This window comes from Bos indicus, chromosome 22 (assembly GCF_029378745.1).
Source record: "Bos indicus isolate NIAB-ARS_2022 breed Sahiwal x Tharparkar chromosome 22, NIAB-ARS_B.indTharparkar_mat_pri_1.0, whole genome shotgun sequence".
Taxonomy (NCBI): domain Eukaryota; kingdom Metazoa; phylum Chordata; class Mammalia; order Artiodactyla; family Bovidae; genus Bos; species Bos indicus.
The window spans coordinates 56608619-56629921 of record NC_091781.1 but is presented as its reverse complement, the minus strand read 5'-3'; the positions used below and the strand labels follow the sequence as shown (position 1 = coordinate 56629921).

The 21303-nt window shown below is 50.2% G+C and overlaps 1 protein-coding gene across 11 annotated transcripts in view; it reads left to right on the top strand.

Moving 5' to 3' along the window:
- The window catches only part of LOC109576365 (peroxisome proliferator-activated receptor gamma), a 218582-nt gene that overhangs the window by 164066 nt on the left and 33213 nt on the right, over positions 1-21303 (top strand). For 9 of the 11 annotated variants that reach the window (XR_011563084.1, XM_070776930.1, XM_070776932.1 and 6 more), the window contains 2 exons: positions 17332-17546; positions 19346-19427. Coding sequence is in view for 10 of the 11 variants with exons in the window: in XM_070776930.1 (XP_070633031.1) it covers positions 17332-17546; positions 19346-19427 (297 nt within the window). In the remaining variant the exon portion in view is untranslated. Of the gene's footprint in view, positions 1-8479; positions 9672-10477; positions 10592-17331; positions 17547-19345; positions 19428-21303 lie in introns of those variants that run through there. The other 2 variants (XM_070776934.1, XM_070776935.1) reach the window with 2 other exon arrangements.

Here is a 21303-nt window from a genome sequence, read left to right as displayed (position 1 = left end):
AACAGCAGGGACAGGAGGATTTCATTCAAGGGTGGGAGGAGGAGGAGGACTTAGGTGGGGAGGCCTAGGGATCTCTGGCCTGGAACATGGAGCTGCCTCCTTCCCGGGGCCTCTCAGACCCTCTGTATCCTCTTCTGCCCTCTGGCATCTAGGGGGATCTTCAGAACCCAAATCTGACTGAGTCATTCCCCTCCTTCAGCATTTCCTGCATCCCCTGGATAGCGCTCCAGGCCTTTCACAGCCTGGTCCCCAGTCTCCCTTCTAGGCCTGCCTCTCTTCCCCAGCAGACCACTGGATCGCTCCTAAATATCCCCTGTGTGTTCAGACCTCTGGGCCTTTGCTTAGGTGGGGCCTGCAGCCTGCAGTGCCTTCCCGACTTGGCCAGTCCGTCCTCATTCTTTTGAGTCCCAGCTCAAGCATCCACTCCTCCGTGAAGTCTTTGCTGAGCCCTGCCCCCCTCCCCGAAACCCTTCGCTGTAGCATTTGCCACGTTTACAAGAGTAACTTTTCCAAGCACCTGCTCCACAGCTGGAACCCTGAGAACTGTGACATTACATACGGTGTGTGGCTTATCTGAATGCCCGAACCTCCCCCTCGGGGCCACACGGAGTGGGGGCTAGATGAACGGGAAGGTAGCTGTTGCTTGCACCAAGCTGAGAGGCCAAGGAGACTGGAACCTGGCTCTGGCCTCCAGGACCTGGGGCAAATTCCTCCTCAGTTCGCTTCTCTAGAGAAGGGGAGCGTGGAGACCCAGCTGTCCGCAAGGCCTTTTATTAAGACAGCCTGGTGGGCTTCCCTGGTGGCTCAGTGGTAGAGAGTCCGCCTGTCCGTGCAGGAGACAAGGGTTTGATCCCTGATCTGGGAAGATCCCACACGCCATGGAGCCACTAGGCCCATGGGCTACCACTATCGAGAGTGTGCTCTCCAGACCGGGAACTGCAACTCACGAGCCCGCGGGCCGCAACTACTGAAGCCCGCCCTCGCCCTGGAGCCCATGCTTCACAAGAGAAGCCCGCCTACCGCAGCTAGAGGGTGGCCCCCACTCACCGCAGCTGGAAAAGGGACCCAAACAGCAACGAAGACCCAGCATAGCCGAAAATAAAAAAAATTATTGAAAAAAGAAAAAAGACCCCACATGAGGCACTATTCTAGAAATAAACATGTTACAATGATTATATAATGTATATAATAAAGATCATGTTGCATAAATATGTCTGGTAGAATGAACATATCAAAACAAAGCCCTTATAGTTACTTGCAGTCAGATTCTAGAACCGAGGAAGAGGCAGGACCAAGACCTCTTGCGGGGGGCAGAATTTGAACCTCAGGAGAGTGAGGTATTTCGTTACAAGAAACACGACACTGCTCTTGGCCCCAGAGAGTAGGTGTGGTGAAGCGAAATAAAGGTGGATGTGAGAGTCAGGCAGAGCACAGCTCAAACCCCAGCTCCACAAGCCTCGTGCCCTGGGGCCTTGAGCAAGGCCCGTAACCTCTCTGATCCTTCAAGATGAGACACTGTCTAGCTAGCCCAGAGAGGTGCCCTTGGAGGCAAGACTCCATGACTCCTGGGACTCCCTTCCGTTTCATCCCAAGGAATGTAAGCCGCCAGGAAAGGGAGCTTGGACACGGGGCCTCACTCTTCTAAGCCTCTGTTTTCTTGTCTGCCTAGCCAGGGTTGCCAGGCGGGCTGACTTGAGGTGAAGTGAGATTGTGGGCTCAGAGAACTGCACTCGGATCTTCAGTGAACATTAGCTTCCCTCCCGGCCTGGCAGGGGTCATCTTCTCAGGCTGAAAGCTTCGGAGCAGCCCCATCTTCTCGGGCAGAGAGCTTCGGACAAGGCGTTCAGAGCTGTAGAGGCAGCTGAGGAGGAGGCATGGTCAAGAATAGGAGTCAGAGGCTCTGGAACACGTGACCATTTGCCTTCTCCCATCAGAAAATGCTCTTAAACAAACAGCAAGTTTCCTCCATTAATAAGGCCTGTGGAATGCAGATGCGATTTTTTTTTTCCTTCTCCTTTTTCTGCTGATTAAGTTCCCCCAAAACCCCCTTAAGAATTTTAATAAGAAATGCAAAAATCAACAGAAGTCCAGCAAACCCTTTCCTGTTATTAAATAAAGGGAAAGTAAATATTGCAAATTGGACATATTTCATAAGAGGATGTTTTGTTTGGGTGAAAAAAAACGAGAAAGAAAAGAAAAAGCTATTTGCTTTCTGGCAGCAAATACATGTCTTTGCTGAATTTTGGTTTCAAATCTGATGACTGGGGCATTATTTCTGGTTTGCCTGGAATCCAGGCCTTTTGACATCGGAGGCGGACGTGCCCAGAAAAGAGGAAAGCCAGGTTTGGGCCACCTTGGGCTTCTCCTCCTGCCTCTCCTATGAGCAGACCAATGAATTCGTCAACCACCCAGGAAATGACACCCTGAGCTCAGAGAGGGGGCCAGGTTGGGGGGAGGGGGAGGCGGTCACACACAAGAGCAACTTGGAACAAAGAAAATTTCTATAAGGAAGAGAAAAAAAGCAGAACAAAACCCCAGATTCTCCTTTTTAGGATATGAGACCATCAAGCATATCTTATCAATACAGCATAGCGGCCCTGCAGTTAGGCAGTGTGTATGCACGACAGAGGATGAGATGGCTGGATGGCATCGCTGACTCGATGGACATGAGTCTGAGTGAACTCCGGGAGTTGGTGATGGACAGGGAGGCCTGGCGTGCTGCGATTCATGGGGTCGCAAAGAGTCAGACATGACTGAGCGACTGATCTGATCTGATCTGATCTGATGCTTGCTAAGTCACTTCAGTCGTGTCCAACTCTCTGTGGCCCTATGGACCACAGTCCCCCAGACTCCTCTGTCCATGGGATTCTCCAGGCAGGAATACTGGGGGTGCGTTGCCATGCCCTCCTCCAGGGGATCTTTCTGACCCAGGGATCAAAGCAGCGTCTTACGTCTCCTGCACTGGCAGGGGGGTTCTTTACCACCAGTGCCATCTGGGAAGCCCAAAGTCAGGCAGAGCTGGGTCTGATTCCTACCTCTGCCACTTCTTAGCTGGATTACCTTGGGTCAGTTACATAACTTCTCCCACTCAGTCTCCTTATCTTCAAAATGGGAAGAATAAAGGTGTGCACTAACGGAGCTGTTGGGAGGAATGAGTGAGTGGGAAAATGAGCCAATACAGGGAAAATGAAATGGAAATCAAACCAGTCCATCCTGAAGAAAATCAGTCCTGAATATTCATTGGAAGGACTGATGCTGAAGCTGAAGCTCCAATACTTTGGCCACCTGATGGGAAAAAGTGACCCATTGTAAAAGACCTGATGCTGGGAAAGACTGAAGGCGGGAGGAGAAGGGGACCACAGAAGATGAGATGGTTGGATGGCATCACCGACTTGATGGACATGAGTTGGAGCAAGCTCCAGGAGTTGGGGATGGACAGGGAAGCCTGGCGCCCTGCAGTCCATGGGGTCGCAAAGAGTCAGATACAATTGAGCAACTGAACTGAACTGACATGGATCTTTTTTCATTTTGTGCAATAGGACAAATGTAGAGAACGAGGAAAAGTGAGAAGACTTTGTGTAGTGATCGATAGTTTGCAGAGCACTAAAGACCTGCCACATTGGGCACTGCAGCCCTGGGAGGCGGGCAGAGCGAAAACTGCCTTCAGTTTCTGCTTGCAGCACCTGCTGTTGGGAGGGGGTGTGACCCCTCCAGGCTGCACAGTAAGTGGTCCATGTGATCAGGAGTCCAGAGAAAATGACCAAAGGAAAGGGACGGAGGGAGTGAAGCCAGAGGGTGGAGCCATGTCCAGCCACACAGGAGCCGCGTCTTCCAGGGGCCCCTGCACCCTCTCCTGGTCCCCTCTGCCCCCCTCCTGGAGTCCCCACAGCCTCACTGGCTGCCCGCTGCTCCCTGGCAGGTGTGGCAGGCACAGGATGCTGGGACCACTTGGGCGTTGCCAGGATGAGCTGTTACTCTGCAATTGCTGGTGACCTGGACCCCCGTAACACCAGAGCCAGGCCGGTGCATTTCTGGCCGAATTTGTCCACCCCTTCCTCTGATCACCTTGCCCCAGGGTCCTCTCCCGCCCTCCCAGAGTACGGGCAACCGTCATCTTCAAACCGCTGATCCTAAGCAGGAAAATTATTTAGGTTTTGTCATTCCCTGTCTTTGTATTTATCCAGTTACCTGAAGCATCTTTTCTGTGCAAAAATTAAAATAGAGAAGTCAATATACCAAATTAACAATCACCTATATTTCTACCCCTATGTTTGCTTCTGTAGTTTAATTTTTCTTTAAGAAATAAAATCTAAAGCTAAAAACCCCTTATGTACTACCTGAGGCCTACAGATAACTAATGAATTTGGTGCATAACCTTCCTGTTGTTTTAAAATAGTTTGACATATCTGTGCATACACTGAGGCCTTGATACTGTTGGGACTGTGTTTTAACTTAATGGAAAGGTATCATAGGATTCATATCATTCTGCATCTTGCCTTTGTCAGCAAACATGTTTGTGAAATCTATCCATGCTAATGAGCACAGAAGAATTATGGCTGAGACTACTTTTCCACTTTATAAATCCTCTGTCCCATGTTCTGTACGTCCCTTCTTCTAGGGATGGACATTTAGGTCGTTTCCTTGGTTAATCACAAGCCATCATGCTTCGATTAAAAAAAGAAAAAATCTTTGTATGTGTCCCATCTCTGCCCAGGTTTTTCTAGGAAATTTACCCAGATGTCGAAATCTGTTTCATTAATCACAGGGAGGAGTAAGTTTATGTGGGATCAACTTCCTCTTCCTGTGATGAACCCCAGTGTGACCTTGGGCAAGTCATTTCACCTCTCTGAGTCTGTTTTCTTACCTGTAAAACCATTGTGTGATAACCGCTAATTCAGAGTGGCTGTGAGAATCATATGAGATGGTCTCTCAAAAGCAGCTCGAATCAGGCAAATGGTAGGAGTCCAGCAGCTCCCACCATCTACGCTGTGGGTTTTTCTAGCATCCAAAGTAGGATCTAAAGGTAACACTGGCACCTTGCCCTGGGGGCCCTGGACCCAGCAAAGCGCAGCCTTGGGGGCTCTCCCGGCCCACACCCCTTAAACCCGCTGTCAGCTCTATCTCCCTGCCTAGCCTGGTGTCAGCTCCGTAAATAACTGAACAAATGTTTTTTTCAGCGTCTCAGTGGCCTCAGCTGTAAAATGGGATGGCAGCACCTCCTCCCAAGGGCTGCCCTGAGGCTAAATTGTTGGAGAATGTCTGCAGGGCGCTTGTTAAAATGGAACGCCCGTTCCTGCACATCTTGAACCCTTTCTCCTTCATGGCAGAGAAATGATCTGAGGTTTCTTCCCGCCGGCCGGAGGAAGCCAGACTGCGGTCCCCGGATTGATTTTCCTTTCCAGCCTGGTGTTTTTTGTTGCCGATGCTGCGGGTAGACGCGTAGAACCTTTTGCTGGGTGGCTGCTTGTGTTGGTTTTCCTCGCCGAAAACTGGAGGCTGGGTAGTTGAAATTTGCTAAAATACCGCCATCTAGTGGCCTGCGCGGAAATACTGCAGGGCTTTCAACCCGTCTGAGAAAAACAATGGGGCGACAGCTGGGGCCGCCCTGCCCCGCTCAGAAACGCCGGTGGCTCCCCATTGTCTGCGGGGTAAAGTCCAAACGCCCAGCCTGGAATTCAAGCGCCTGCGAGATCGGGTCCCGCCCTGCCTATCAGCCCTTATCGGCGGCTTCGACCTCCTGCCCTGCCAGGCCCAGCTCCTTTCCTGCTCCAGAAAGTCCAGGCCCACACCTCCTGGCACGTGGGCCTGCCCTGTGCCCCTGACTGTCTGCTGTCTCCCTCCTCCTCCTCCTCCTCCAGGCTCACCCTTCTCCAGGATCAGCTCAAAGGCCACCTCTTCCTGGAAGCCTCCCGGATTATTCAGCCCACCTGAGTCTTCCCTGACCTCCCCCGCCACCGCCCTGGCCCCACAACACTCCCTCTGGGGCATTTCTGTATTTCCATGTCCCAGGTGGCACAGTGGTACAGAACCCGCCTGCCAGTGCAGGAGTCATAAGTGACATGAGTTTGATCCCTGTGTCGGGAAGATGCTTGGAGAAGGAAATGGCAACCCACTCTAGGATTCTTGCCTGGAAAATCCCATGGACAGAGGAGCCTGGCGGGCTTCAGTCCACGGACTTGAAAAAGAGTCAAGACTTCCCTGAGCGTGCGCACAAACACACATACACGTGTTTCAAGCTGTGCTTCTGTCAAAGCACTGCCCTCCCGTATCAAACATGATGGACAAAAATGAATGCAAGACTGATGGAGCATCGCCTGGCCTCCCCACTTCCTAGCTCTGAAAACCTGGGCAGGGAGGGAGCCTCACCTGTGAAATACCAGTGAGAACACCTATCTCACAGGACGTGGTGAGAGTCAAGGTCAGATGCTAAGTGGCTAGCACATGTAAAGGCCTGATAAATTATTAGGGTGGTCAGACGAAATACAAGGTGCCCAACTGATTCTGAGTTTCAGATAAATGATTTTTATTTATTATAGTATACGTATATCCCAAATAGTACATGTAGCTCCTGTGTTACATTTCACAGATGTTAACGATTATTGTTCATTTTGTTAGATGTGCTAATGAAATTGGGTATATATATTTATACAGTCAGTCCCCATTATTGGCACATTCTGTATTTGCAAATTCACCTGCTGGCTAAAATTTATTTGTAATGTTGAAACCAATATTCGCAGTACTAGGTCACTTACAGACACGCACATGCGCAGAGAGGAGAAAAATTTGAGTCTCCCGGTGGGCGTGCTCTCAGCTGATGTCAGCAGCTGATACTCTGTCTTGTTTCAGCTCCCATGTCATAAACAGGTGTGCTTTTTGCCGTCCCTTCGGCGCCACGCTTTTCGTATCTTTGTGCTTTGTGTTGGTGATTTTCAAATGGACCCCCAGGCAGAGTGCTGCGGTGCTGCGCGTTGTTCCTAAGCCAAGAAGGCCGTGCTGTGTCTCACGAGAAGATGCACGTGTTAGATGCCCTTGGTTCACTCGTGAGTTATACACACATGGGCCAGGAGTTCAACGCTGATGAATCTACTGTAGACATTAGGTAAAGTGTTTTTAGGCAGAAGCACACATGAAACAAGGCTGCACATCAATTGGTTGATGAAAATGTTGTGCCCGGAGGCTGGCGGGAACCTGCCTGTATTTCCCCTAGAAGCAGGGATTCAGTATTCCCTAATTGCGTGTTCATGTGACTTTACAGAACTACTGTGAATAACAAGAAGCAACTATATGGATATGGATGTAATAAAATTTAAATTCCTACCTGTTAGAGTCACATATCAAAATATAAAGTGTGAAATTATATGCTGCTTTAAAACACCCTAGCAGTGGGAGAGAAGTGTGTTTTATGGACAGTATAAAAGAATCAAGATACCAAAGGTTGAAAATGCTGGAAGTGATGAGGTATTAGGCTATTCTCTCTCCTTTTGTGTATGTTTGAAAAGGGCCATAACAAAAGGTCTAAAACACACACTGTTGGGAGTTCCCTCGTGGCCCAGTGGTTAGGATTCTGGGCTTTCACTGCCCTGGCCCGGGTTCAGTCCCTGCTCAGGGAACTCAGATCCTGCGTGGCATGTGGGGGAGGGGGAGAAGGGACAAATAAACACACCACCAAGAAGAAAATCTTGGTGCAAGAATACCATGTTCATTAGCATTAGTTCCTGTCTGGGGGGACAGGACTCCAGATCATGGCCCCTGAGAGCCCATCGTGGGCACATCCCAAGCCCTTGAGCGCAGAGCACCCACTGAGTTGCCCAGCCCTGGCTCTAGTCTCAGCTCCCCCTCAGACTTGCTCTGGCGACTCTGAGCCTTTTTCCTTACCGGGTAAATAAGGAAGTTGAACTGGACAACCTCTGTGTTCTCTTTCATTTTAAAAACCCTCTCCTTCCAACTCCAGTATTTCCTCCATCGCCTTGTTCTGGTGCAGTATTACAGCACACCTCCAGCTGTCTTCCCAACCCAGTCCATCCTGGCATCACCATTCTGCAAATCTTGCTGAAGTTCTCCCTTTTTTGCAACATTCTAACCAGGAACCTACCCTGATTTCTATTTCTCTAAAGTCTGAACTCCTCAGCTGAGCAGTCAAGGCCCCTGCAGGTAGAGTACCCACTAAGTGCCATGTCTGGGGCTCTTTCTGCCAGGAGTTCACCGTCCAGTTAAGGAGGACCAGGAATTAGGGACATCACAGGGGTCACCAGGTCTTCCCTGATGGTTCAGTCAGTAAAGAATCAGCCGACAGTGTGGGAGACCTGGGTTCAATCCCTTTGTCAGGAAGATCCCTGGAGAAGGAAGTGGCAACCCACTCCAGTATTCTTGCCTGGAGAAGTCCATGAATGGAGGAGCCTGGTGGGCCACAATCCATGCATGGAGTCACAAAGAGTCGGTACACGACTGAGTGACTGACACTCTAACTACTTCTTTTCAGGGGGCACCAGACTATCCTAGAACACAGAGGAATGTCATCCAAGGCAGCCTGGGGAAGCAAGAGGAAGTGTCCTGAAGAAGAGAGGTCTGAGCTGAGACCTACAGGGCGACCAGGAGTCACTGCTGCACACCCAGGAGAAGGATGGTCCAGGTGGCAGCCACAGTGTTCACGAAGGTCCGGAGACAGGAGAAGGTTGGGGAAGGTCCGGATTTCAGAGCCCGTCACACTCAGCCTCATTAATCTCTCTGGCATTATCTGCCACCCTTTCCTGCCACCTGCCTTCCACACAGCCCAGCATGTGTGTTATGTTTGCTGGGGACCCTGGGATTTATTTTAGGAAGGTATATATTGCACTCCCTACCAGGCCTCCTTTAAAATAACCAGGTAGGAGAAGCTTTTATAATTCCCAAGGCACCTTTGTTTCGCTCATCCCTCATGATCCTGATGACCCATTTTTTAATAGAGGAAACTGTGGTTCAGAACGGTTCAATTCAGTTCAGTCGCTCAGTTGTGTCCAGTTCTTTGCGACCCCATGGACTGCAGCATACCAGGCCTCCCTGTCCATCACCAATTCCCGGAGTTTACTCAAACTCATGTCCATTGAGTCGGTGATGCCATCCAACCATCTCATCCTCTGTTGCCCGCTTCTGCTCCTGTGTTCAATCTTTCCCAGCATCAGGGTCTTTTCAAATGAGTCAGTTCCTCGTATCAGGTGGCCAAAGTATTGGAGTTTCAGCTTCAGCATCAGTCCTTCCAATGAATATTCAGGACTGATCTCCCTTAGGATGGACTGGTTGAATCTCCTTGCAGTCCAAGGGACTCTCAAGAGTCTTGTCCAACACCACAGTTCAAAAGCATCAATTCTTTGGTGCTCAGCTTTCTTTATAGTTCAATTCTCACATCCATACATGACTACTGGAAAAACCATAGCCTTGACTAGACAGAACTTTGTTGGCAAAGTAATGTCTCTGCTTTTTAATATGCTGTCTAGGTTGGTCGTAACTTTCCTTCCAAAGAGTAAGCGTCTTTTAATTTCATGGCTGCAGTCACCATCTGCAGTGATTTTGGAGCCCCCCAAAAATAAAGTCTGTCACTGTTTCCCCATCTATGTGCCATGAAGTAATGGGACCAGATGCTATGATCTTAGTTTTCTGAATGTTGAGTTTTTTTTTTAATAATTTTTGTTTATTTATTTTTGGCTGTGTGGGGTCCTTGTTGCTGCCTGGGCTTTTCTCTAGTTGTGGCAAGTGGGGCTCCTCTCTAGCCGCTGCGCTCCAGCTCCTCGCTGCAGTGGCTTCTCCTGCTGCTGAGCATGCGCCTCCAGGGCACACAGGCTGCGGCAGTTGTGGCACATGGGCTCAGCAGTCGCAGCTGTGGTTCCGGGCTCTACAGCCGTATCACATGGGCTTAATTGCTCTGAGACATGTGGAGTATTCCCAGATCAGGGATCAAACCTGTGTCTCCTGCATTGTCAGGCAGAAACTTTACCTCTGAGCCACCAGGGAAGCCCTGAATGTTGAGTTTTAAGCCAACTTTTCCACTCTCCTCTTTTCACTTTCATCAAGAGGCTCTTGCTGTCACTCACTAAAGATCACACAGTTGGTGAGGAGGGAGGTGAGGATGCTAATGCAGGTCTGACGCCAGGCCTGTTGTCCTTGGGTCATGGCAAGTGCAGTCGCTTCAAGCATCCCATCTCCCCAGGGCCGAGGACCACAACTCCTTAAGGCCCGGCTTCGTGTCTCGTCCTATCGCTGTCACGCCAATACCTCCCAGCTACGTGACACTGGCTAAGTAACTTAGATCTCATCTGTGAAACGGATCTTGTGGGACTGCTGTAGGGATTAAACGAGAACAGCACCTGTGCAGAGGGGCTATCGGTACAATCGCGGGAAGCGCAGGAAAGAGGACGCGCCGCCCGCGACTCACACCCCACTGAGACCCGCCTGCAGGCCCCGCGCATGCGCGCTGCGCAAAGACCCGGCGGGCCCTCCCGCGGGCTCCACGGCTGCGCAGTCGCCCGGCTTTGCGGCCGCGCTGCTTGACGGCAGCGGTGTCCGCCCCCCGGCCGGCGTTGCCGGGGTAACGTCGCGCGCGTGCGGGGGGCGGAGGAAGGTAAGGTACCCTGGGCCCCCGGGAGCGGGAAGCAATTCGAGGCGACGAGCGCGGTGGCCGCGGCCTTCGGGGAGGCTCGTCCGCGGGAAGAGGCGTCGCCTTTTCCGAAAGCTCTCCGGGGCGAGAGTAGAAGCGGTCCTGAGACGTTCCTGCGGGCGTACAGCCACGCGGAACTGGGCCGGGACGCAGGGCCCGGCTTCTAGTTCTGCCGGAATATTAGCCCCCTTTCCCCTCCTCCGTGTATCTGCAACTCTCTCTTTCCTATGCTTTTTCTGGAAACACTGACGCCGCGGGGCAGAGTGCCGCGGACAGAGTAAGGCGAGGTGCATCTGATAACAGACTGTGCCCTAGAGGAACCTTCTTTGGTTACTAGCAGGGTTGCTGGGGCTGTAGGAGCCCGGCAAAGGGACAGGTTATGACACGGGGTTGGGAGTCTGTTGAGCCCTTGACTTTTTTTTTTTTTTTTTTTGCTCATTAGTTGCAGCTGCAGCTTTTCGCCTGGCTCGCACATCACATGGTAGGCCCAGTATCAGGCTCGTTCGCACAATCACCCATCAGTCTTCAAAGGCTTAACTTTTGTTTGTGTGTCTTAGTCTCGGGTTCTAACCTGAAAGCTCCCCAGAGGCAGGATTGTCTCCCTTTTCATCCTTGCCTCCCTAGCCTACAAGGTAGGCACTTGCAGCCTCAAGCGTGTTTGTGTGTATTTTTAATTGGGAGAATGTGAGTTCTGCTGAGTGGGAGGCTTTAACCAGCTGGTTTGGCAAGGTGGGCCCAGGGGGGTGGAAAATTAAATAATGGCACCTCCCCCCTTCCTTTTTGCCTTCCTTTGTTTTGTTTGGAATAAACATTTGCTAAACACCTAAAAGGTGTTAGCTTGTGTGCTCAAGGGAAGAATTAGGAACAAGCCCTGCTTTTGATAGAAAACTAAATGTATTGTGTACCTAACACTATGGGTGCCTGGAGTCAGTATAGCCAGGTTTGGAAGAGCGAAAGGAACAGCTCCTTACAGGTGCGTAGCACTCCCCGCCAGCCCCCAGTCCCTTTCCTCCTCTCTCCAGTGGGATGGCTGTTGGCATTGAGTTTGAATAGGCCATCCTATCTCTAGTGGTTGGAAACATGGACTACATATTGAAATCACCTGGATCCCATCTCTGACCTTCCGATGTAATTGTAGGTTAGGCCTGGGGATTGGGAGTTTCAAAATTTCCGCAGGTGATTCTAAGAGCAGCCAAGCTTGAGAGCCACTGTTATGTATGACCCCAGGTCAATTTTCTTAATCTTGTAAACTGTTGTGTTTTTTTTTTTTTTGGCCATGCATTAGGGCTTGTAGGAACTTAGTTCCTCAACCAGGGATTGAACCTTAGCAGTGAAAGCACAGAGTCTTAAAGTCTGCTGAGAAGTCAGAGAATTACCTCTTAACCTTCATTCCTGTTAATTGCTGGTAATATTCCAATACGTGGATATGTGGTTGTTCTTTAGTCGCTAAGTCATGTCTGACTCTTTGCGACCCCATTGTAGCCTGCCAAGCTCCTCTGTCCATGGGATTTCCCAGGCAAAAATACTAAAGTGGGTTGCCATTTCCTTCTCCAGGGGATCTTCCCGACCGAGGGATCGAACCCAAGTCTCCTGCGTTGGCAGGCGGATTCTTTGCCAACCAGGGAAGCCTATATGGATGCAGCATGTTTTTAAAAAATCTTTTTATTGTATATTTATTTACTTATTTGGCTGCACCGGGTCTTAGTTTAATGTGTGAGTGGCTTCCACGCAGTTTTCTAGTCCTGATCAATTTGAAGATGAAACTGAGTTCAGGGACCGTACGTGGGTTGTTAAAATCACACGATCGTAATGGTGGCGCTGCACATACGGAAGGCCTACTGAGAGGCACGTCCTCCTTGATGTCCATGCGGCCACATGCACAGCGGCACACCAGACCTCCGAATTTTGACGTCTTGTGAACAGCAGGGAGTCTTGTGAGAGGAACCTTCTATGATGCCAACGTGGGTTGAAGTACAGAGTTCTTGCCATCAACTGTCAGAGCTCCTTCTAGGCTTTCTTAAAGAGTTAACAGCAGTCTGAAAGAGAGAATCCTAAACAATCTAGGCACATTAAAACAGAACTTTTTCACTGGTTGGAGAGAATTTTATTGGAAGTGCGTGAAGTTAGTGAACATTTTCTGTTTTTAAAAATCTTTTAATGTAATATATACAAGTCAAATACTCAGCAGCAGTTAAGTTATAAAAGTGAACTGCTTATAAAAGTCCACGAATTATTCCTGGAAACCCTAACTAGAAACCAGCATCCTGCCTCAAAAAAGTCGACAGGTTATTTTAAGTTTTAGAATAAGTTGCCGTTTCTTCAGTTGCATGCTAAAGGCGCTTGGTGCTTGAATAACACAGAAGGTCAGGGTGCTGACCCTCTGTGATCGTCAAAACTCTGAGTGTAATTTTCAGTCCGCCTCCAGATCCGTGGTTCCTTTATATCTAAGGCTATGCATCTGTGGACTCAACCAACCATGGATGGTGTATCACTGTAGCATTTACTACTGAAAAAAGTCTGGGTGTACGAGTACCCATGCAGGTGAACCCCATGTGGTTCGGGGTCCGCTGTAGTTGCTTGGGTTGAGTGACAAATTGGCAAGGGAAAGTCTACTTAAAATGCCCTTGAGAGGGAATCTCTTAATTCCGCATTAACGTGGTGTATGTAGTTTTGTCCTGAACACGATATGGCAAGATGTGTGCATAGATACACACACGTATATGTGTATATGCAATGTATACAGTCATGCTCAATATTTACATCTATTGGGGGACTCATTTGGAAATTATCTTAGCATTTTGCTGTCTGGAATACTTTATAGCAATCTTATGAAGCAGTCTTCCAACTTGCTGATTCTTTTTATAGTTACCATTGTAACTGGTTATCACCGTCTTAACTTCCCTGGTTTCTGTTTTCCTTCGTCCTCATTTAATTCCTTCACATCTTTTGGAGGGTGGCTAGAGAATCCCAGGGACGGGGAAGCCTGGTGGCAGCTGTCTGTGGGGTCACAAGTCGGCCACAACTGAGGCGACTTAGCACTAGCAGCAGCAGAGAAATCCTTACACATTGGACAGAGCTTTTGATTTCTTTCTTTTCCCTAACACTCATTTCTTTCGGTGCTCTGGGTCTTAGTTGCAGCACTTGGGACCTTTTTTTGTTAGGTTGCAGCAGCCGGCTCCTAGCCTGTGGGAGAAAGGGGAAGAGTCAGTGCATCTCTAGGAGTGGGTCTGCTGGGCGAGGGGCTCGCTCTCCTGACCTTGCTCTCCTTGGTGCTCGTTGTCCTGCCAGGAATGATTTGTGTGTGTGTCTGTCTCCCCATCTGGCCCGTGGGCTGGTGAAAGGAGCGGCGTGTCTGTCTCCCCTCGAATCCACAGCATGACCTCAACCACATGAGAAACGAAAAACCATACAGAAAAAATTGAAATATTTTTAAAAGGGTAAATTACAACTACACCGGATACTATTTCTCTGCTGTCTCATTAGCAAAAATCAAAAAGTCTGAGCACACACGTGGCCGATGAGTCTGCAGCAACACACGCACGCTTCCCTAATATTTATTTTTACCTCTTTGGCTGTGCCCTGCCTTAGTGCTGGCAGTGGGTTCTTAACTGTGCCCTGCAGACTCTCCTAGTTGTGGCGTGGGGGACCTAGTGCCGTGACCAGGGGTGGAACCCGGGCCCCCAGCACTGGGAGCACAGGGTCTTAAGCCTCTGGACCACCAGGGAAGTCCCTGGGTTTCTTTTTAATGGGCCTAAAACTAAGATCATGGCATCTGGTCTCATCACTTCATGGGAAATAGATGGGGAAACAGTGGAAACAGGGTCAGACTTTATTTTGGGGGGCTCCAAAATCATTGCAGATGGTGATTGCCGCCATGAAATTAAAAGACGCTTACTCCTTGGAAGGAAAGTTATGACCAACCTAGATAGCATATTCAAAAGCAGAGACATTACTTTGCCAACAAAGGTCTGTCTAGTCAAGGCTGTGGTTTTTCCAGTGGTCGTGTATGGATATGAGAGTTGGACTGTGAAGAAAGGTGAGTGTCGAAGAATTGATGCTTTTGAACTGTGGTGTTGGAGAAGACTCTTGAGAGTCCCTTGGACTGCAAGGAGATCCAACCAGTCCATCCTAAAGGAGATCAGTCCTGGGTGTTCCTTGGAGGGACTGATGCTAAAGCTGAAACTGTAATACTTTGGCCACCTCATGTGAAGAGTTGACTCATTGGAAAAGACCCTGATGCTGGGAGGGATTGGGGGCAGGAGGAAAAGGGGATGACAGAGGATGAGATGGCTGGATGGTATCACTGACTCGATGGACATGAGTTTGAGTAAACTCCGGGAGTTGGTGATGGACAGGGAGGCCTGGCGTGTTGCGGTTCATGGGATGGCAAAGAGTCGGACACGACTGAGCAACTGAACTGAACTGAAACCCTAAGAGCCCCTCAGCTTCCTGCCCCAGCTTTCACTGCCTTCACTGGCCGTTTCAGGCTTGAGTGCCTCCTGTGTCCAACAGATGCTGGTACCAAGTGCAGGGCACAGCTAAGCAGTCAGCGGTGCTTTTTCCCTTGCGAGCGTTTGGAGCTCAGGAGGCTAAACACGTGAGTGGTACAGCGCCCTTGGGTCTTCAGGCACCGCATGTGCTGTCAGCCTCAATCCAGTCCAGAGCCAGGCCTGGGGGTGGAGCAGGTTCCAGTCCCCATCTCGTCCCGGCGCGCCTGCCCAGCACGTGGGGCGCCGGGCCCTGAGACTGGGGGCGGAGCAGGTTCCAGTACCCATCTCGTCCCGGCGCGCATGCCCAGCACGTGGGGCGCCGGGCCCTGGGACTGGGGGCGGAGCAGGTTCCAGTCCCCGTCTCATCCTGGCGCGCATGCCCAGCACGTGGGGTGCCGGGCCCTGAGACTGGGGGCGGAGCAGGTTCCAGTCCCCATCTCGTCCCGGTGCGCATGCCCAGCACGTGGGGCGCCGGGCCCTGGGACTGGGGGCGGAGCAGGTTCCAGTCCCCGTCTCATCCTGGCGCGCATGCCCAGCACGTGGGGTGCCGGGCCCTGGGACTGGGGGCAGAGCAGGTTCCAGTCCCCATCTCGTCCCGGCGCGCATGCCCAGCACGTGGGGCGCCGGGCCCTGGGACTGGGGGCGGAGCAGGTTCCAGTCCCCGTCTCCTTCCGGCGCGCCTGCCCAGCACGTGGAGCGCCGGGCCCTGTCTCCCGCACTCCCTGCGTTTCCCCCCTGGCCCGTGGCTGAGTTCCTCTGTCTTTATCACAGCAGCGCACCCGATTTGACTTCCTTCCTCCAGCCATTACTGAACCGCAGCCTGTGTGTGTTTTGTCCTTGTTTTCTCTCCTCGGGCTGAGGAAGGGAGCGATACCAGCTTCACCTTCCTTTCCTCCCTCAGAGCGCTGCTGCTGCTTAGTCGCTCAGTCATGTCCGACTCGTTGCAGCTGCCTGAACTGCAGCGCGCCAGGCTCCCTTACCCTTCACTGTCTCGGAGAGTTTGCTCAAACTCAGGTCCATTGAGTCACGGTGACGCTGTCTAACCATCTCCTCCTCTGTCGCCCCCTTCTCCTCTTGCCTTCAGTCTCTCCCAGCCTCAGGGTTTGTCGGCTTTTTGCATCAGGTGGCCAAAGTATTGGAGCTTCAGCATCAGTCCTTCCAGTGAATATTCAGGGTTGATTTCCTCTAGGATGGACTGGTTTGAGCTCCTTGCTGTTCAAGGGACTCTAGTACTGCTGGGTGTCAAGTAATTCCAGGATTCTCCATAACCCTCAGCCCCTAACCTGGAGAAGCACTGACCCTTCAAACGAGAGGGAGGGCTGCCGCCCGTGCTCCCGGCAGGACCTGGAGGACGGAGCCGAGCCCTTCCCCTCCGGGCCTCTGACAGCGTTTCTCTAACCTGGCCCTGCTTTCTCATCCATCAGCAGTGTTGGCAGCGCTCTGCCTGTAATAGTAACGATAGTGGACACGCAGAGCGCTCGGTGCCACGTGCTGGAGGCTGTCCTAGGCTCCTTCCGGGTCTTCACTATAAGATGGAGCCTGTTTTTATCCTTATTTTGCAGAGAAGAAAGCAAAAGCTTGGAGAGACAAAGTAAGTTTCGCCCATCACACGACTGGGCAGTGGGGAGCCGATTCCAGTCCCCACACCCTGGCCTGATGCTTCCTGCTCTCAGCCGCTCAGGATGACCATATAAAGTCATTGTCATTATTGTTAATTTACCTGAAAAACTGGGAGATGATCCTGTTTTGGAACATGAAATGCTCACTACCTGTACTTCTTTGAGGACGGGGTGCTTTTGGTTTTCTCTCTGTCCCCAGCACCCCTTGTGATTAGGAGCCTCTGGTGGGTGCTCGGTAAATGTCTATTGGCCGAGTGAGCGGGCGGGAGGAATCCTCGAGGGCAGAAGCCCTCTTGGGCCCGCTGGCAGGAGGCCTTTGAGTAGCATTGTGCCCATGGACCTGTCTCTAGGCTCGGAGGCACCAGCTGCGATCAGAAATCGTACCATGACTCCTGGGGCATTGTTGTGGAATTCATGGGGGTCCCCTCGGGGAGTGGGGTTTGTACCGCTCCAACAGATCCGTCTTGTTTTTGTCCCTTTTGAATATTTTGTTTTTCTCACAGGCCACGAGGTTTATCTGAGCCTGGGTATTCAGGCACCCGCCTGTCTGATTGGCGTGGTAACCAATTGACTTGCTTCTGTCTGTCTCTTACAGTCCTGAAGGAACAGTCACTTGGGAAGATGGCTGAGGCGGTGTTCCGTCCCCCAAAGAGGAAGAGAAGAGTGCACGACAGCTATGAGTCTCCCCTGCCCATCCCTTGCGGTCAGGACCGTGGTCCTGAGAAGGACTTCCGAATCTTCCGGGCTGAGATGATAAACAGCCATGTGATCGTGAGGGGCCTGGAAGACATGGAGCAGCTCTATGGAAAGGTAGGTGTGGGCGGCTCAGCCCGGCCGCTCCCTCACAGCCCCGAGGCAGCCGTGCTCCCCCACCCACCCCCGGAAGCAGACCACCAGTGACCCGCACACGCTCTTTGAGGTCTGGTCCAGCGTGGGAGCTGAATGGGGTGCCCCAAAGCCTTAAGCCCAGAGGCCATAACCCCCACCCACGAACCCACATTGTAGCAGTGAAGTTGGGTCAGTGCATCGACCTTTCTTGCTTCTTGATTGTAAAAGCAACATGTGTTTGTTCATTGTTTAAAAAAAAAAAATTTCAAGCAGTTTACAGAAACATCCTGGGTAAGAGGTAAAGTGTGGCCCTCACCCCCTTCCGTCCCGGGGGTGACCGTGGAGCCGCAGACTGTTGTGCCGCAGGACAACCCAGAGGAGGCCTCTGCTTGTCCTCCGGCTCCTCACCTGCCCCCCCTCCTGGTTGAGGACCTCTCCTCTGATGAAGGCGAGTTCCAGTTTTGGCTTTTCCCATCACTGATAGGTGTGGGTTGAGATGGGAAGCTTCCTTATCTTCTGCTCCGTAGCCAGTTCAACGCTGGAGACACTTTTAAGACAGCTTTATAGAGGTATGCTGCTGCTGCTACTAAGTCGCTTCAGTTGTGTCTGACTCTGTGCGACCCCATAGACGGCAGCCCACCAGGCTCCCCCGTCCCTGGGATTCTCCAGGCAAGAACACTGGAGTGGGTTGGCATTTCCTTCTCCAATGCATGAAAGTGAAAAGTGAAAGTGAAGTCGCTCAGTCATGTCCAACTCTTAGCAACCTCATGGACTGCAGCCCACCGGGCTCCTCCGTCCATGGGATTTTCCGGCAAGAGTACTGGCTTGGGGTGCCATTGCCTTCTCCGTTATAGAGGTATGCTACTGCTGCTGCTAAGTCACTTCAGTCGTGTCCGACTCTGCGTGTATAAAGCCGTAAAATTCGCCCTTTCAAGTGTACACCACAACGACTGTAACAAACTCAGAGAGCTGTGCAGCCACACCACGGTCCAGCTGTGGAGCCTCCCCACGGCCACAGGAGGTTCCTTGGGGCCCCGTGTACTAATCCCTGCCCCCACTCCCAGCCCAGGCACTCCCGATCCACTTCCTGCCTCTGTAAGTGTGGCTTCTCGAGTCATTTTATATAAAATCCATGTCACAGCCAGCCTCCCAGAGTGGGATATGTGGATGGCATTGACCCTGGTGGGTCAGAGGTCCAGGCCAAGGGCAGTCTCTCCGACAGTCGCAACACATAACATTTAGCAGAGGCTTCGTGAAGCGCTGTACTGGTCATTTATTCTGACTGTTCAATCTGGGAGGAGGGTATAAGGTGTTCATTTTATTATTTCAGTTGTCTATGGGTTTAAATATTTTCTGGTTTTTAAGAAATGGTGGAGAGGCAGCCAGAGTTTTTGGAGTCAGCAGGAAGGAGAGGAGGAGTACCAGTTCTGGGCTCACAGGAATCCAAGAAGGTTTTTGTGTCTGGTGGACCTGGCTCCTGGCCCGCGTGTGCGGAGGACACCCTGCCTCCATCTGCCCTTCACCTTCAGCTCCCCGGGCCGGACTGAAAGCATTACTCCTGAGACAGATGAGGTGCACAGGAAACTTCCCAGCTCCCTTCACACAATCGGAGGGAAAAAAAAATGCTATGATCGATCTTCAGAGTAATCATTACGTAATCAAAGGGAAGATGTCAAGCTGTGAACAATGCGATGACTCTCTTGTTAACTCAGATAGTTCTCCTTCAGCTAAAAAATGAATAACTCAACATGAGCTAACTCTCTCTCTTCTCTTCCCGGAAGGGTTATTTTGGAAAAGGCATCCTGTCCAGAAGCCGACCAAACTTCACAATCTCAGATCCTAAGCTGGTTGCTAAATGGAAAGGTAAGGCTGGTACAACATTGCATTCTTTTGGCAAATTATCTTTTTTCTTCATTTTTAGGTCTCACACAAGATTATACAATAAAATTCCAAAGGAGAAGTAACATGCCACTGGCAATCTTACTGCTAAAAATATCAGCTAAAATAATTCTAATCGTGGTGAAAGGGCTCTTAACAATTGGGGAAAATGTGTTTCATCTAATTTCTGAAATTAACAGAAGTGTTATTCAGACTTTTCTGTCATTAAGCATTGCCTCACAGTGTCCTGGGCATGTGGAAGGTTCTAGTCATTAAGTGTCTGCTCACCCATATGCGAGGCGAATTTTATATTTTATTTTTAAGTTTGGAATTTGCAACAGTAACCATGACATTGATGTATTGGTAAAATGTACTAATGTGTGTAGTTCTCAATAGCTATTCCTCTTTACTTTATAAATCTTTCATCTTGGTGTATTTTTCTAAGGGGAGTCTCATGGTAAGTATGTAACCAATACCAGCAGGTTAAAACATAATTAGAAAGGATTTTTTTAAAACATTATATTGCAAGAAAAAAATAGAAATTAAAACTGCACTGAGATACCATTTCAGCAATCAGAATGACAAATCCTAAAGTTTTGCAGCGTGCCCTGTTGGTAAGCCCTGAGAAACACTCACGTGATCCTGGTGGGGCTGCAGGTGATATGGCCGTTACACGGGGAATTGGATGTCCCAAGAAATCACACATGCACTTACCCCCCCCCCCCCCCCCCCGCTCCCGCCAAACCCCTGGTAACCTTCACATGCTTTCTGTGCCCTTGATTTCGCCCCTTCTAAATATTTCTTGTAAGGGGAATAAGCTCTTGCGTCCTTCACGTGGGATAAATTTTCCAAGGTTTATCCGTGTCATAGCATGATCAGAACTTCATCCTGAGTGCTGTTCCGTGGTAGGATATACTTTGTGTTGTTTATCTGTTGATTCATAGACGGATATCGGGGTTGTTTCTACCGTCACGAGTAGTGCTGGTCTGAGCATTCATGTACGGGTTTCCGTATGGACACCCGTTTTTCTTTTGTGTATACTTAGGAGTGGACTTGCTGGATCAAATAATTATTCTAATTTTTTGAGGAATCACAAACTTGTTTCCGTCACACCTGCATCATTTTACATTCCCACCAGCAGTGCATAAGGTTTGCCAGTTTTTGCACATCCCCACCACCGCTCCTTTATTTTGTTTTTTTGAATAGTAGCCATTTTAATGGGCGTGACATGGTAACAAGAGTTTATCATTTTAATGAAGTCTAATTTATCCTTTTTCTTTGCTTGCGTGTGCTTTTGCTGTCGTGTTTAGGGAACCATTGCCAAATCCAAGCTCACGCAGATTTTCCCCAGGGTTTCTTCTAAGAGGTTGATAGTTTCAGCTCTCAAGTTTGGGTCTTTCATCTGTTTTGATTTAATTTTTCTTTGATGTAGGATATGGGTCCTGCTTCATTGTTTCGCCCGAAGGTACCCAGTTGTCCAGTAGATGCGTTTGCTTTTAACTCAGCAATTCCACTCCTGACAATTTATCTTAAAGATAAGCTGGCAAAAATATGAAAAGAAAGAGCCCAGGGCTGTTCGTTGCAACACTCTTCCTAATGTTAAAAGACTAGAAATAACCCAAATAGCCATGCGGGTACCAGCAGAATAAAGTATAGACCATTCTCAGAAGGATGTGCTGTGGAGCTGCGATAGGAGTAGGGGCTCACTAGGCTGTTATTTCTAAGCAGAGAAAGCAAGGTAAAGGACAGTGTGCCACGGGTCATCTAAGGGGAGGAGATTGCAAATAGGTTTTGAAATGTAAAGAAGGATAAACTATAATTTTAGATGCCTGTGAGGGAGGGATAGAATAGGATGGAGAGA